The 13,773-nt window shown below is 42.9% G+C and overlaps 1 protein-coding gene across 1 annotated transcript in view; it reads right to left on the bottom strand.

Moving 5' to 3' along the window:
* Positions 1-941: 941 nt before the first annotated feature.
* ACOT12 (acyl-CoA thioesterase 12) overlaps positions 942-13,773 on the bottom strand; it is a 48,601-nt gene continuing 35,769 nt past the window's right edge. Inside the window, exons 12-15 of the mRNA XM_075932206.1 lie at positions 11,459-11,592; positions 6,622-6,750; positions 2,229-2,355; positions 942-1,649 (exon numbers count right to left, since the gene is read on the bottom strand). Coding sequence (XP_075788321.1) covers positions 1,482-1,649; positions 2,229-2,355; positions 6,622-6,750; positions 11,459-11,592 — 558 coding nt within the window. The 3' untranslated portion in view covers positions 942-1,481. The remainder of the gene's footprint in view (positions 1,650-2,228; positions 2,356-6,621; positions 6,751-11,458; positions 11,593-13,773) is intronic.

The following is a 13,773-nucleotide window of genomic DNA, read 5'->3' as shown; positions in this document are numbered from 1 at the left end:
GGGCTAAATAAAAAGCCTGAGCAGCTTAGCTCCAGAGGAGTGTTGTGGTGTGGAGCCAGAGGCAACTGCCATGTTTGCCTAGTGCTGGATCAGGCCTTTATATGCAGAAAACCAGTTGCTGTGGCACGGGAGGGCTTTGGAGTTTTTATTGCAAGGGTCAGCAACCTTTCCAAAGTGGCATGCCAAGATTTAATCCTAAGATGCGCCACTCTCCTGGGAGGAGGGGAGGGGCACTCTCCACCATGCACCCTGCTTGGTCTTCTACCCTGGGCTCTGCTCCAGCTTTTCCTGTGGGGAGGAGAGGAGCTGTGTGCATGCTTCCCCACAAGCTGAATTCGTTGCTGAACCTTGGGGCTCTCCCCCGTTGCAGGAAGCTTCAATCTTGCGAGGGGCGCAATGCTGGATCACCAGCATGGCTCCCCATTCTGGGTGGTGGAGGAGGGAGCGAGGGGGAGCATGTTCATCGCGCGTGCTGCTCAAAATCATCTTGCGTGCCACTTATGGCATGTGCCATATGTTGCTGACCCCTGTTTCATAGAATGTTTGGGGGAGGAGGAGAGAGGGAGGGCTACTTAGAAAGAAAATGATTACTGTTTGGGGCATAAAGTTGGATGAATATCAGGGAGCAATAACCAGCTCCCTCTTATTTCTGTCCCTCCCAGCCATCTCTGTTACCTGTAACGGAGGAGCTGAGGCTAGAGATAAAGTAACAAACACTACCTCTGTTTTCCTCAGGGCTTAATGTGCTTCTAGTTGAAATCAATGGAGTCCTTCCATTGACTTCAGGAGGAGCTGGATAGGATGTTAGCTGCTCAGAAAGACTGAATACACCAAACCATGAACCTCTGATGCAATCCTGAGGTACTTCAACATGATTCCTGAACTTTTATTCTTTAAATCCATCTAAAGATATTAATTCACAATAAGGTCTAACTGCCAGCACTATATCATTTTTTAATCAAAGCAGTTTAGTACAAAAAAGCCTCTGAAACCATCATGCCTTTAAGTCTATAATTTAGTATGGGCCAGATTGTTTATTCATCATTATTATTTATTGTTCTGTCTATCTGCAAAGCTATCATATTATTAACACCTAGCACTTCCATGGCAGTCATCATCAGTAGATCTCGCAGCACTTTCCAAAGCATGTATAAGATTCAATATCATTGCTAAAGACCAGCTTTTTAAACCTGAATTTAGAGGCCCTTCCACAATGGTAAGAAATTATGCCCTCGTTTATGCCTGGGCAACTCCATCAAATTCAAGTGAGAGGTATTAATAAGAAATAGTCCCCATTCTATTTAAAATTAAAAATATGAATCAATAATTCCTAAATCAGTGCGAGTTGCAAGTGCTCAAATACTCTCAGGATCAGGGCTGAAATGAACTGTGTCGCTCAAATGTTTCAGTCTGGTAGATTATGTAGATATTGAGAATCCTCATGTCAGCATGTAGCACTTAAAAATGTTTTATAATAATCTTTAGAGCTCCCCTGATATTTTACTTAAAATATTGTAATTCTTGCTATCTTCTTTCTCCAAAAACTTGATGCACGAAAAAGCAGTGTCCTCAATGGATTTTGATGAGCCAGTGAGATTTGCAGCAAGATAAGGCAGAACACCAGCGGTAACTTGATTAAAATAAGACACCTGGGTAACAAAAATTAAAAACTCAAAACTTGAACATGAGGGTCATTTTCTAAGAACTAGTATCAGCATCAGTTGCTTAGTGTTAATACTAAAAAGCATGGTGAAGGCAATATTAACTGGAAAATAATCACCTTTTAAAAAGTATATTAATGATCTTAATGTCCCCACATTGGCTAGCTACTCAAATACTTGCTTAAATGTATATACCAGATGTAGCAGAGAGCAGAATTTGATCCATCATCTCTAACTCGTTAAATATGTTTGTTTTAGTACCTCAAATGTTGGCAAAAAAATGACTCCTTAGACCAGTTAGGAAATATTTTCAGAAGAGTATGTTCCTATAGAGTAATCTTCACTTCAAAGTGTACACAGACATTCTTTATTCTCAAAGTCTGTGTCATACTTATGAATTTTAATATGTTAAATTATAGGAATTCAAGTGTTTAAGCAAATTTGGAAATCAAGTGATTTCTTCCTTTGTGTCATTGGCCTGTTTCAGATAGTGATTATCATTGAGATTTAAGCACATGTAGTGTGGAAGAGACAGCAGATACTACTGTGATTTGTAAAGTTGCTTACTGTACAGGAGTTGTTGTCATCAGTCTGGATCAGGAATCCTGCAGATCGGATTTCATTTCTGCAATGGTTTGGAGAAGGTGGCACAGATGTCAGGGTAACTGACCTCACTGCTATTATGTAAGGGTCACTGTAGGGAGAGAAAAACAAAGTTTTAGGACAATAACCACAATTCTAACCAAAGTTCCTTCTAAGCTGCTATGTTCTGAGCCCTGTGCAGAGGTTCAAAGCTCCCTGCGCAGGCAGGGAGATCAGCTGATCGTCGGGGACAGGGCCTCAGTAAACAGCTAAATGCTGCCTGCCACATGCTTGAAACAGAAGACAATCAGCTGAGATAAACAGGGAATGAGTAGCTGGGAGGAGGGAGAAAGTAATCAATTGGCTTGGGGGAAACTATGTAATACATGGTAAATTGTGTTGCATTAAGGCCAGATCTTTGCTATCTGGGGCTACGTCTAGACTGCAAGCCTCTTTCGAAAGATACTTTCGAAAAAGCTTCTTTTGAAAGAGAGCATCTAGACTGCAACCTCTTCTTTCGAAAAAGTGAGCTGCTTTTTCGAAAGAGAGCACCCAAGCAGTCTGGATGCTTTCTTTCGAAAAAGCCTTGTTTGCATTCAAGAACGTCTTTTTTCGAAAGAGCACTTTTGAAAAAAGGTGTTCTTCCTCGTGAAATGAGGAGTACCGCCGTCGAAAGAAAAGCTGCGTTCTTTCGATTTAATTTCGAAAGAACGTGGCTGTAGTCTAGACGCAGGTGAAGTTTTTTAGAAAAAAAGGAATTCTGCAGTCTAGACACAGCCTGGTAGAGTTCTGGCTTTTAAGAGTCAGAAGTGGCAAGTACTAGGTGAGATGCTAGTTGTTTTATAGAATGAAACCTTATTTGCAAGTTCTTTGAAACATGTAAATGTCTACTAACCATGAAGTCATATGTTAATTTGTTCTGGGGCTTCTATTCTTCCTCCAATGGAAGAAGGCTAATTCTCACCTTTATACAGCATCTTTGTAGTCACTGAGTGTACTTCACAGCAACTAGTCACAAGTGTCTTGTTTTAATATACATTTTATTCCACATGTATGGGCTGCTTAAAATATATGTATAAATGATATGTGTATGTGCATACACACATACACACTGTGTTTGAAAAGCTTCAGAGAGGTAGCCTGGTTAGTCTATATCTGGAAAAACTTAAACAAAAAAAAACCAAATAGTCTTGCAGCAACCTTAGAAACTAACAAACATGTAGATGGTGTCATGAGCTTTTGTGGGCCCAACCCACTTCAGATGTGCGTTTTGTTTGTATTGGTGGTGTACATTGATACACTCAATATTGGTGGTGCAAATAAGAAAATTCAACCCACCCAAAAGAAAAATCAGCCCACCCAAGGATAAAAAATGTTAGAGGGAACACTGCTTCCAACCACTTCCCTCTTTAATGAAGAGCTGGACTCTTTTCTGGGACATGAGCTATTCAGTGAACTAATTTGGATTATCAGTACTTCCTGGGCACTACAGGAGATGAGCATAAACACACTGAGGCGCTGAAGGCCGATGTCCTGGAGCATGAGGACCAGAGGAATCATAGAACACTAGAGCTGGAAGGGACCTCGAGAGGTTGAGTCCAGTCCCCTGCCCTCATGGCAGGGCCCAGTACCATCTAGACCATCCCTGATAGATGTCTGTCTAACCTGATCTTAAATATTTCCGGAGATGGAGATTCCACAACCTCTCTAGGCAACTTATTCCAGTGTTTAACCACCCTGACAGGAAGTTTTTCCTAATGTCCAACCTAAGCCTGCATTGCTTCTTGTCCTATCCTCAGAGGCCAAGGAGAACAATTTTCCTCCCTCCTCATTGTGACACCCTTTTAGATACCTGAAAACTGCTATTATGTCCCCTCTCAAGTCGTCTTTCCAAACGAAACAAACCCAATTCTTTCAGTCTTCATCTCTCATGTTCTCTAGACCTTTAATCATTCTTGTTGCTCCTCTCTGGACCTTCTCTAATTTCTCCACATCTTTCTTGAAATGTGGTACCCAGAACTGGACACAATACTCCAACTGAGGCCTAATCAGCACAGAGTAGAGTGGAAGAGTGACTTATTGTGTCTTGCTCACAACACACCTGTTAATGCATCCCAGAATCATGTTTGCTTGTTTTGCAACAGTGTCACGCTGTTGACTCATATTTAGCCCGTGGTCCACTATGACCCCACCCCCCAGATCTCTTTCTGCAGTACTCCTTCCTAAACAGTTGCTTCTCATTCTGTATGTGTGAAATGGATTGTTCCTTCCGAAGTGGAGTACTTTGCATTTGTCCTTATTAAACTTCATCCTGTTTACCTCAGACCATTTCTCCAGTTTGTCCAGATCATTTTGAATTATGACCCTATCCTCCAAAACAGTTGCAACCCTTCCTAGCTTTGTATCATCTGCAAACTTAATAAGTGTACTTTCTATGCCAATATCTAAATAATGGATGAAGATAGTGAACAGAACCGGTCCCAAAACAGACCTCTGTGGAACCCCACTTATTATGCCTTTACAGCAGGATTGTGAATTGTTAATAATTAGTCTCTGAGAGCAGTTATCCAGCCAGTTATGCACCCACCTTATAGTAGCCCCATTTAGGTTGTATTTGCCTAGTTTATTGATAAGAATATCATGAGAGACTATATCAAATGCCTTACTAAAGTCTAGGTATACCACATCTACCACCTCTCCCTTATCCACAGACTCGTTACCCTATCCAAGAAAGCTATCAGATTGGTTTGACATGATTTGTTCTTTACAAATCCATGCTGGCTGTTACCTATCACTTTATTATCTTCCAGGTGTTTGCAGATGAATTCCTTAATTACTTGCTCCATTATCTTTCCTGGCACAGAAGTTAAACTGACTGTTCTGTAGTTTCCTGGGTTGTTCTTATTTCCCTTTTTATAGATGGGCACTATATTTGCCCTTCTCTAGTTTTCTGGAATCTCTCTGGTCTTCCATGATTTTTCAAAGATGATAGCTAAAGGCGCAGATACCTCCTCTCTCAGCTCCTTGAGTATTCTAGGATGCATTTCATCAGGCCCTGGTGACTTGCAGACATCTAACTTTTCTAACTGATTTTTAATTTGATCTTTTTTTTTTTATCTTCTAAATCTACCCCTTTCCCACTAACATTTACTATGTTAGGCATTCCTTCATCAGACTTCTCACTGAAGACGGAAACAAAGAAGTCATTAAGCATCTCTGCCATTTCCAAATTTCCTGTTACTGTTTCTCCCTCTTCATTGAGCAAGACCTGTTGTTGCTCTTCCTCTTGCTTCTAATGTATTTATAAAAAGTCTTCTTGTTTCCCGTTATGTCTGTAGCTAGTTTGAGCTCGTTTTGTGCCTTTGCCTTTCTAATCTTGCCCCTGCATATCTGTATTGTTTGCTTATATTCATCCTTTGTAATTTGGGTGAGGGTGTGGTGAGTCACTGGGCAAGAGGGTGTTAGCATGGACTGTTGGGGTCAGAGGTTAAAGGGTCAAAGGGCATGGAGCATTGGGATGGGGGTTAAAGGGTCTTAGGCACTAGGGAGCAATGGGCTGGGTTGGGGCTAGGTGATCAGGTAACACCATATTTACATATTCATTATTTGTATAATGAGTATGCAAATAAAACATTACTGGTCTGCCAAAAGTTTGTGAATGGGTTTGCTGGTGCCTGGCATAAAAAAGGTTGGGAATCACTGCTATATGCATGCAGATGCAAAGTTACTGAACAGCAATGGCGGGAACGTGACCAAGGATATAAAACAATGGCTAGCATCCAATATCAAATGGTCTTATTTGAGGAGTCTCATCATACTAGAACAAGGAAGCATTCGATGAAAGTGAAAGAAAATAAATGTAAAACCGTTCAAAAGATTAACAAAAAACAGATTACTTGTGGAACTTACTGCCACTAGCTATCACAGAGTCCAAGAAAATAGCAGGTTTCCAAAAAGGCTCTATCATTTAGATGGATAGTAGGAACTTCTGAAGTTATATTAGATAGGATAATAAAATACATGAACCTTCATGCTTCAGACCAGAAACCAATTTTTACTTGCCTGAGGCTACAAAGAAAATTAGGAACAGAATCCTCCTATTTCAAACTATCCATTTCAGGGGATTCTAGTACCTTCTGGTACCAGACACTACTGACTATTGTCAAAGATAGAACACTGAACACCTTGTGTGCTAATATTTATGCTTCTAACCTGTTCCTACATTCCTTCTTTAAAGAAACCAGACGTCCATCCAAATTCCTGTATGATACAATAATATCTTCACAATTCTTGGGCCTGCTTTCTGTATATGCATGGGAATCAAGAATTATAATGCTGTAGGTTTAGCATCAGTCAAACTTGAAATGCTTGTACTCACCCAGTCTTACAGGGCTGTCTTCTTGACACGAGAACTACAAAATCTTTGGGGTTATTGCCATTCACTGATGGAGATGTAATGTGATAGATCTTCTCATCTTCATTCACATCCTCTATGACCTCACACGTTCTGCAAGTACATTTAACATCCATAACCAGGACAGTTCAGAACCTGAAATGCTCAATAAGCTCTCTCTAGAAACATTGCAACAGAAAGAACACCTTACCATCTTAATGTAGGCTGTTCTGTTTTTCTTCAGTTTACTCAGGAAGTGTTAAAACTAGGCTGGAAACTAGTTTGCAGTTCAGTTTGGCTTGTGCTACCACTAACATTACTTTTCTACAAAAGGAGGACCAACAGCAAGTTCTCAAAGAATGTGGACATAATGGAAGAGTGAAATGTGGACATAATGAAAGAGCCTTCTTTGCAACTCCTCACCTGAAACTACTTTTCAATGGCTCTGCCTCCATTTTTTCTAAAATGAGCCAGTAAAGTTCCAGGCCTGGATGTGTTGGAGAAAAGTAGTACAAGCAACTCTCTTGGGGTATGTCTACACTACCCTCCTAGTTCATTTCATGAGGAGTAACGGTAGTTCGAACTAGGAAGTCTAGTTCGAACTACCTAGTTCGTGCCCCGTGTAGCTGCGCTGCACGGGGTTCGAATCAGCAGGGTTTTAAAAATGGCGGCTCCCCGCTTATGCAAATGAAGCCCGGGAAATTCAAATCCCGGGCTTCATTTGCAAGTGCGGTATGCCTACATTACCCCGCTAGTTCGAACTAGCGGGGTAGTGTAGACATACCCTTGGATAGTGTCAGGCCTGCTCCTCGTTCTCAAAAGCTGGGAGTGGCAAAGGGCAGAAAGTGGGAGCTCCAGCTCCACCCCTTCTTCCCATCTGAAGCAAGGAGCAGTGGGTAAGCTCTGGTGCCACCTACCCCCTACCCCAGTCTGAAGCTGGCACTGAGTGGTTAGAAGCATGAAGCTCCAATGCCCCGGGCCTGAAGCTGGGAGTGACCAAGAGCTGAAGCTTTGAGCCTCAGTGCACCCTCCAGGCAGAAGTCCTGAGTCCATGGGCAGAGTTGGGATGGATAGAAGGGTGTTGTTCCCCCAAACAGCAGTGCCCTATGTAGAGTGGGGCAGTCCTAAGCATAGCTCCCCCCTCATCTACCTCCTCATCTCCCCCAGTCCCTGCTCTCTGGCCAGGTTGTAAGTGGGAAGCTGGAGCCAGACAATGCTGGGCAGCTGGTCCTTTGGCTCTGGGAAGCTGCGGAGCAGGCAGTTGTAGCATTTCCCCATCTGTGCTGCTGTGGGTGCCTGAGGTGGTGGCTACTCCTCAGCTCCCAGACCCCTTTGACTGTTCATATAGCTGCTAAGAGCTACCTGGATTGGGAAACTTTGGGGTGGCACAGCCTTCAGGGAGCAGCCATGGCAGGGGGAGCCCTCCTGCCACACAGCCTCTACCTACATCCTCCTGAATCCTGAGCTATGCCCCGACTGCACACAGCCCATAGCTACTCCCTCCCTGCACCCTGAACTACACCCCTCACTGCACACAGCCCTTAGATATCCTCTTCCTACACCAACCCCTCTTCCAACACACACAGCCCCTAATTACTTCCCCGCCCTGCACCCTGTGCTGCACCCCTCATTGTACATAGCCCTTAACTACGCCCCCTCCCTGCACCTTAAGCTATACTCCTCATGGCACATAGCTCCTAGCAACCCAAGCTACACTGCACACAGCCCCTACACTATTCCTTATCTGCATCTTTAAACTACACCCCTCATTGCACACAGCCCCTAACTACCCAATCCCTGCACCCAACCCCCCTGCCAGCATAAAACCCCACTACTCCTTTCCCTGCACCCTGAACTATGCTTCTCATGGCAAACAATTTCTAATACCCCGTCCCTGAACACTGAGCTACTCCCCCACTCAAACACAACCCCTAGCTATCCCTGCCTGCAACCTGAATGACCCCTTTCACAACATGGAGCTGCTAGCTCCCATCCTGCTTGCACAATTACTAGCAACTCCCTTTAGCAATCTGAACTACACTTATCACTGCACAGCACGTAACTACCCTCTCCCTGCCTTCTGACCAATGCCCCATCCACATATAGCACCTAAGTACTCCCTCCCTGTACCCTTAACTACACCCCTCACTGCACAGTCACTACTCACCCTCTCTTGAAACCTAACCTACAGCCCTCACTGCAAACAATCTCTAGTACTCCCGCCCTGCACCCTGAGCTATGCCCCCTGCTCACACACAGCCCTTAGGTAAGCCTTCCTGCAACCTGAACTACCCTTGCCCACACCCAACAACTATCTCTTCTCTGCACTGTGTTACCCCTGCGCGCTCACACAAAACCCCTAACTACACCGTCCTGTACCCTGAGCTGCACCTCTCACTGCACATGGCTCCAAGTATCCACGCCTTGCTCCCCAAGCTACCCCCACCTGTACACAGTCCCTAACATCCCCCCTGTATCCTGACCTACACTCCTGCCCCCCAGACCTCATCTTCTCCTGTCTCTGCACCCTGAGCTACACCCCTCACTGCATACAGCGCCTAACTATGCCTTCTCTGCACTCTGAGCTAACCTGCCCACACACAGCTCTCTACTTATTCACTCCCTGCAACCTGAGCTCCCCCCCTCACACCTTATCGTACTGCACACAGTCCCTAATTACCCCCCTCCCTGCGCCCTGCGTGATTTACAAACTTCTTGAACTGAGCCTCCGCTTTGTTATATTTTATTTGATTGTATCCCCTGTGGGTAGTCTGCTGAGGTGAATCAGAGAGTGGAAGTGGTACTCCTTCCCTGGATTACATTGTGCAGAGCTGGCCTTTTGCTCCCTGTCCAAAATAACAGGCAACAACTATGTCCAAGGCCTCCCGCTCTTCCACTAGCCTGGAGCTCCGAGTTGTCCATGAATCCCTCTCCCCAACCTCTTCTGGGCCCTGGAATTTTTATAGTATGTCAAGGGGAGTCTCAAAGAGAAAAAGAGCTGACAACCCCCATTCTAAAGAACAACCCCGCTGCCTGCAATGCTGCATGCTATGTCCCTGGAGCTCTGTGGGTCTCCAGACACTCAAAACTTGAATCTATTTCCGTCTTTTTAGATGCAGAAAGAGCATGTGACAAAGTGCCTTGGAACTTTCCCTTTGATGTTTTGCATAAATTTGGATGAGATGATGTATTATTCCTCCAGTGGCTCAAAATGTTATACTCTCCTCCTAAAGCATCTCTACTAGTGCTTAATCAAAGTTGCCGAGTGCTCTGTTTAGGAACAGCCACCTGCCGGGGTATAATTACTTGCTCTCTGCTGAGAGCCACCAGCCACTTACCTTAGCAATATACTTTTATTTCCACATATTCAATATAAAAACATAACCCTTAAGCCTGCTTTTTACACAGACAATATTTTTTGCTTCATTTCTGCTCCTAAAGCCCAAGCACTGTGGAGGAAACAGACCACTTTAGCCAGGCCTTGGAGCTATAGTTATAAGAAATGTGAAGCTCTGGATATATAGGTTGAACCTCTCTAAACATTGGACCACGGATGTTCCAGGACCAAAGTCCCAGAGGAGGGCTGGCAGGTGGGAGCCCTGTGGTCTGGCAGGGCAGTGGGCTGCTGGCAGAGAGCTTCCAGAAGGGCTAGGATCCTTGTGTGCCCCTGCAGGGCCAGGTGGCAGAGCTGGGAAGCCCAATGGGGCTGGCTGGTGGCTGGGCCAGGGCTGAGGGAGCTGATAGCAGGGGACCTACCCTGAGGGAGCCAAATCCCTAATCTGGGACAAGTCAGGTTCAGAGAGTGCAAGACCAGGGAAGTCCAGCCTGTATTGCCACACATGCCTTTCACTTATCTTAAGACTTTCCTCTTCGTTGGACCCAAAACTCAGCCAGGTAAGCCTGCATGTCCCCTCAAAGCACCACTTGGAGCATAATCAGAATATTTATTCTCTGCTGAAAACCTTTAAAGATACAATGACTGGAAAACCCTTTCCTTTTCCCTAAGTGCATGTATATACCTAATTAAAATGGTACCACATCCACCTATTTTATATAATCTCTCATTATTTCCTACTCTGTTCTCTGTGAGGGATATTAAGAAAAAACAAAGAACTCACAGAGTTTAGTTAGATAAGAAATGACTCAAGAATTATGCGAAAAAACATAAAACTTTTTTTTGCATTTAGGAGGCTATGACTTTAAGCTCGGACTTTACATTCTGCTGGGTCACACTGTAAATTGGTTATACAGCATAAACTTGTTTAATTAGAGCAGACTATGGCTGAGTGAATCACTCTGCCTTGTTTCTTACATTGTGAATATACATTATTGCCTCTACAATTAAAGTTGAACCTTTACTATTAGGGATGTAAAAGTTTAGCCAATTAACTGGTTAACCAGTAAACATTGCCTTACTGGCATGCTTACCGGGGTAGGTGGTTAACCAGCACCTGGCCTGGCCAGGCCCATCCCATGCCTAGCCCAGCCTGACTGGAGAAGCCAGGCCCACTGCTGTGGGTGAAAGCTGCTCCAGCAGCCCTACCCACTGCCTGTGGTGCAGTGGGCAATTGACCAGTTAAATCTATAGTTTAACCAGTTAACAATGTACATGGCATTTTACATCTCTATTTACTATATACCAGGTGTAGGGTATGGAGACTTGCTCACTCCCATATATGGCCCAGCCCCTTCTCTTCTCAATTCATGGCAATCCAAATTTTAATCCAGAAGAAAGGTATTTACATTACAAGTGATAGCATCTAAAATGAGTAGTTAGCAGGAGAGTCAAACAGTGCTAGGAAAAATACGAAGCTGCACTTACAAGTAATGTTTGTCCCATTGCCCGCGGAGTCGGAAGTCAGACAAAAGGATGAAAGCTAGATTTGATGGTATCTTCACTTGCATTTCTACCTTGACAGACAAGATGTCACTCTCTTCATGTGTGAATATTTTTATCTGAAATGAATAGCATTTTAAAAATACAGAATGAAGAACATAAATGGACAGCTTCAGCAGATTTTCACTTGGCAAGAGAACCTGCAACATATGTCTGACAGGCAGTGAGATGCAGATGAGTATTCAAAGTTAGTTTCAAAATAATTTTTACATTAAAAAGTATACATTTATGAGAAAAAAGATAATACAGTACATGATGGTGCAATAGAGTACTAATGGTTAAATTGCATAAATTGGGTGAAAGTGAATTGTCTATTCATGATGAAGACATGAACCATAAGCATCTATAAACTCTCTGTTGCTTCAATCATCATGCATTCTGCATAAACTAGATATTTCACTGAAAAGGTGTTTCACAAATGTTTGGAGAGTTTTACATTTTGGAGGAATTTCCCTCTGAAGCGAGACCAATGACACAGGGCTCATGGTGACAGAGAGCCCAATTCCTGTGTGATTTCCATAAACATTGTGACAATTGACACCCTTTTCTGGTACAGAAAAAAAAAGCCTCTTCATTAAGGCCCCCAGATGCTTAGGTCACCTATTCAAAACAAAAGGCCACATCCTGGCCCTCCTTTGAAATCTCTTCTGTTCCGTCCAAGTGCAGGGACGTAGGATATTGAATTTAAAACTCATGACATTTTTATATCTAGAAAAGCCATTATTAACTCAGAATTCCATCTTGTCCATCCTGGGCTTTGACCAGGTGTAAATATTGAGGGAGGGCTACTGGAAGCTTCTCAGAAGTTTGCTGTTAGAATAAAACCTAAGGAAGACAGATTAGTGGGCAGGGAGCAGATGATGTGTTGCTTCAATTTATTACTATCCTTCCCATATATGTGGTGAATATAGACACATCATGGCCAAGATTTTCAAAAGTGACTAGTGATTTTGGATTATTTATTTTTCTAGAGGATTTGTCTTACTGGATCAGTGACCCACCTAAGTCTCTTTTTAACTCCCATCATTAACAGTTGGAGGCTGGTCCTGAAACATCTTCTGGTTCACAAATTTTTGATTTTTCTATTAATCCTTATTATTAACTCTGGAGGTTTCAGTTCTCGCTGTGTTGAAAAATTATTTCCACACCACCACTTCCAAAACATATTTCTGCCTAGCTTATTAGGTATTGTATTAAAATTACACCTCAAACTGTCTCTTGTTTGCACAATGCCTTCACTTGGTCATTTTGAGAATAAATGGGATGACTCAGTAAGTAAGCATATCTGTAAGTCTTTTCAGGATTGGAGCCTCAGTGTGTTGTATAAAAGTTATATTATAGTACAGATAAGAATAAATGCCATTAATCCTAAACACTCTCTCTTACTAAAATTTTAATCTGGTGAAGTAATTTGCTTTCTGCCGCCTGAATAAACTTAACAGATTTTTATTTCCAGTGATGTAAGATTCATGAGTATTACAGTATGTGTTGTTCATGCATGACATGTCAGAGTTAATTATCTGTTGGCTTACTGAACATTTACCAATCAGCATAGATTTGTATGTTTTTATATTTTATATATATATTCACATTTGTGAACAGAACACAATTATAACAAGCCTCAATATAAGGTTTTAGCAAGCCATACCTGGAAACGTAGGCCTTGCTTATAGACCAATGGTCTTATTTGCTAAATCACAAGATGGGATACAGATGGGGTATTTTAAAGCAGAGGTGTGCAACCCGTGGGTTGCGACCCACTTGGGGGTAGCGGCTGCTTTCCTGGAGGCGGGGGGTCACAGCACTTCGATCCGGCCGGCCGCTTTTCCTGGCCTCCTGGCTCCGCACCCGATGTACACACAGTGGGGTAGGAGAGTGGCCCAACAATTACTTTTTTTTTTTTTTTGCTCAACCAAATTTGGCGGCCCCCACAGGGGTCACAAATGAAAAAAAAAACAGGGGTCACTGTTTTAAACCACCAAATTCGACAGTAGCTTTATAAAATCTATCTGTAATATATAGACAAAAAAAAGTTATCATGGGGATTAGCATTGAGAACATATGCTAGAGTTTTTATGCCAGCATTAGTAAAAAAGCATCCTTAGAATTTATAAACTTTGTTACATAAAAATATTCAGAGTAATTCTACACTAGAACACATTCTGATTGACAGGATAGGATCCTGTGGAAAAAGTAGTATGGAAGACTGTAATTAAAGACAGTATCATGTAACACATATA

The sequence above is a fragment of the Pelodiscus sinensis genome, chromosome 6 (assembly GCF_049634645.1).
Source record: "Pelodiscus sinensis isolate JC-2024 chromosome 6, ASM4963464v1, whole genome shotgun sequence".
Lineage (NCBI taxonomy): Eukaryota > Metazoa > Chordata > Testudines > Trionychidae > Pelodiscus > Pelodiscus sinensis.
Note: the sequence above shows the minus strand (reverse complement) of the source record. Positions and strands in the feature narration are given on the sequence as shown.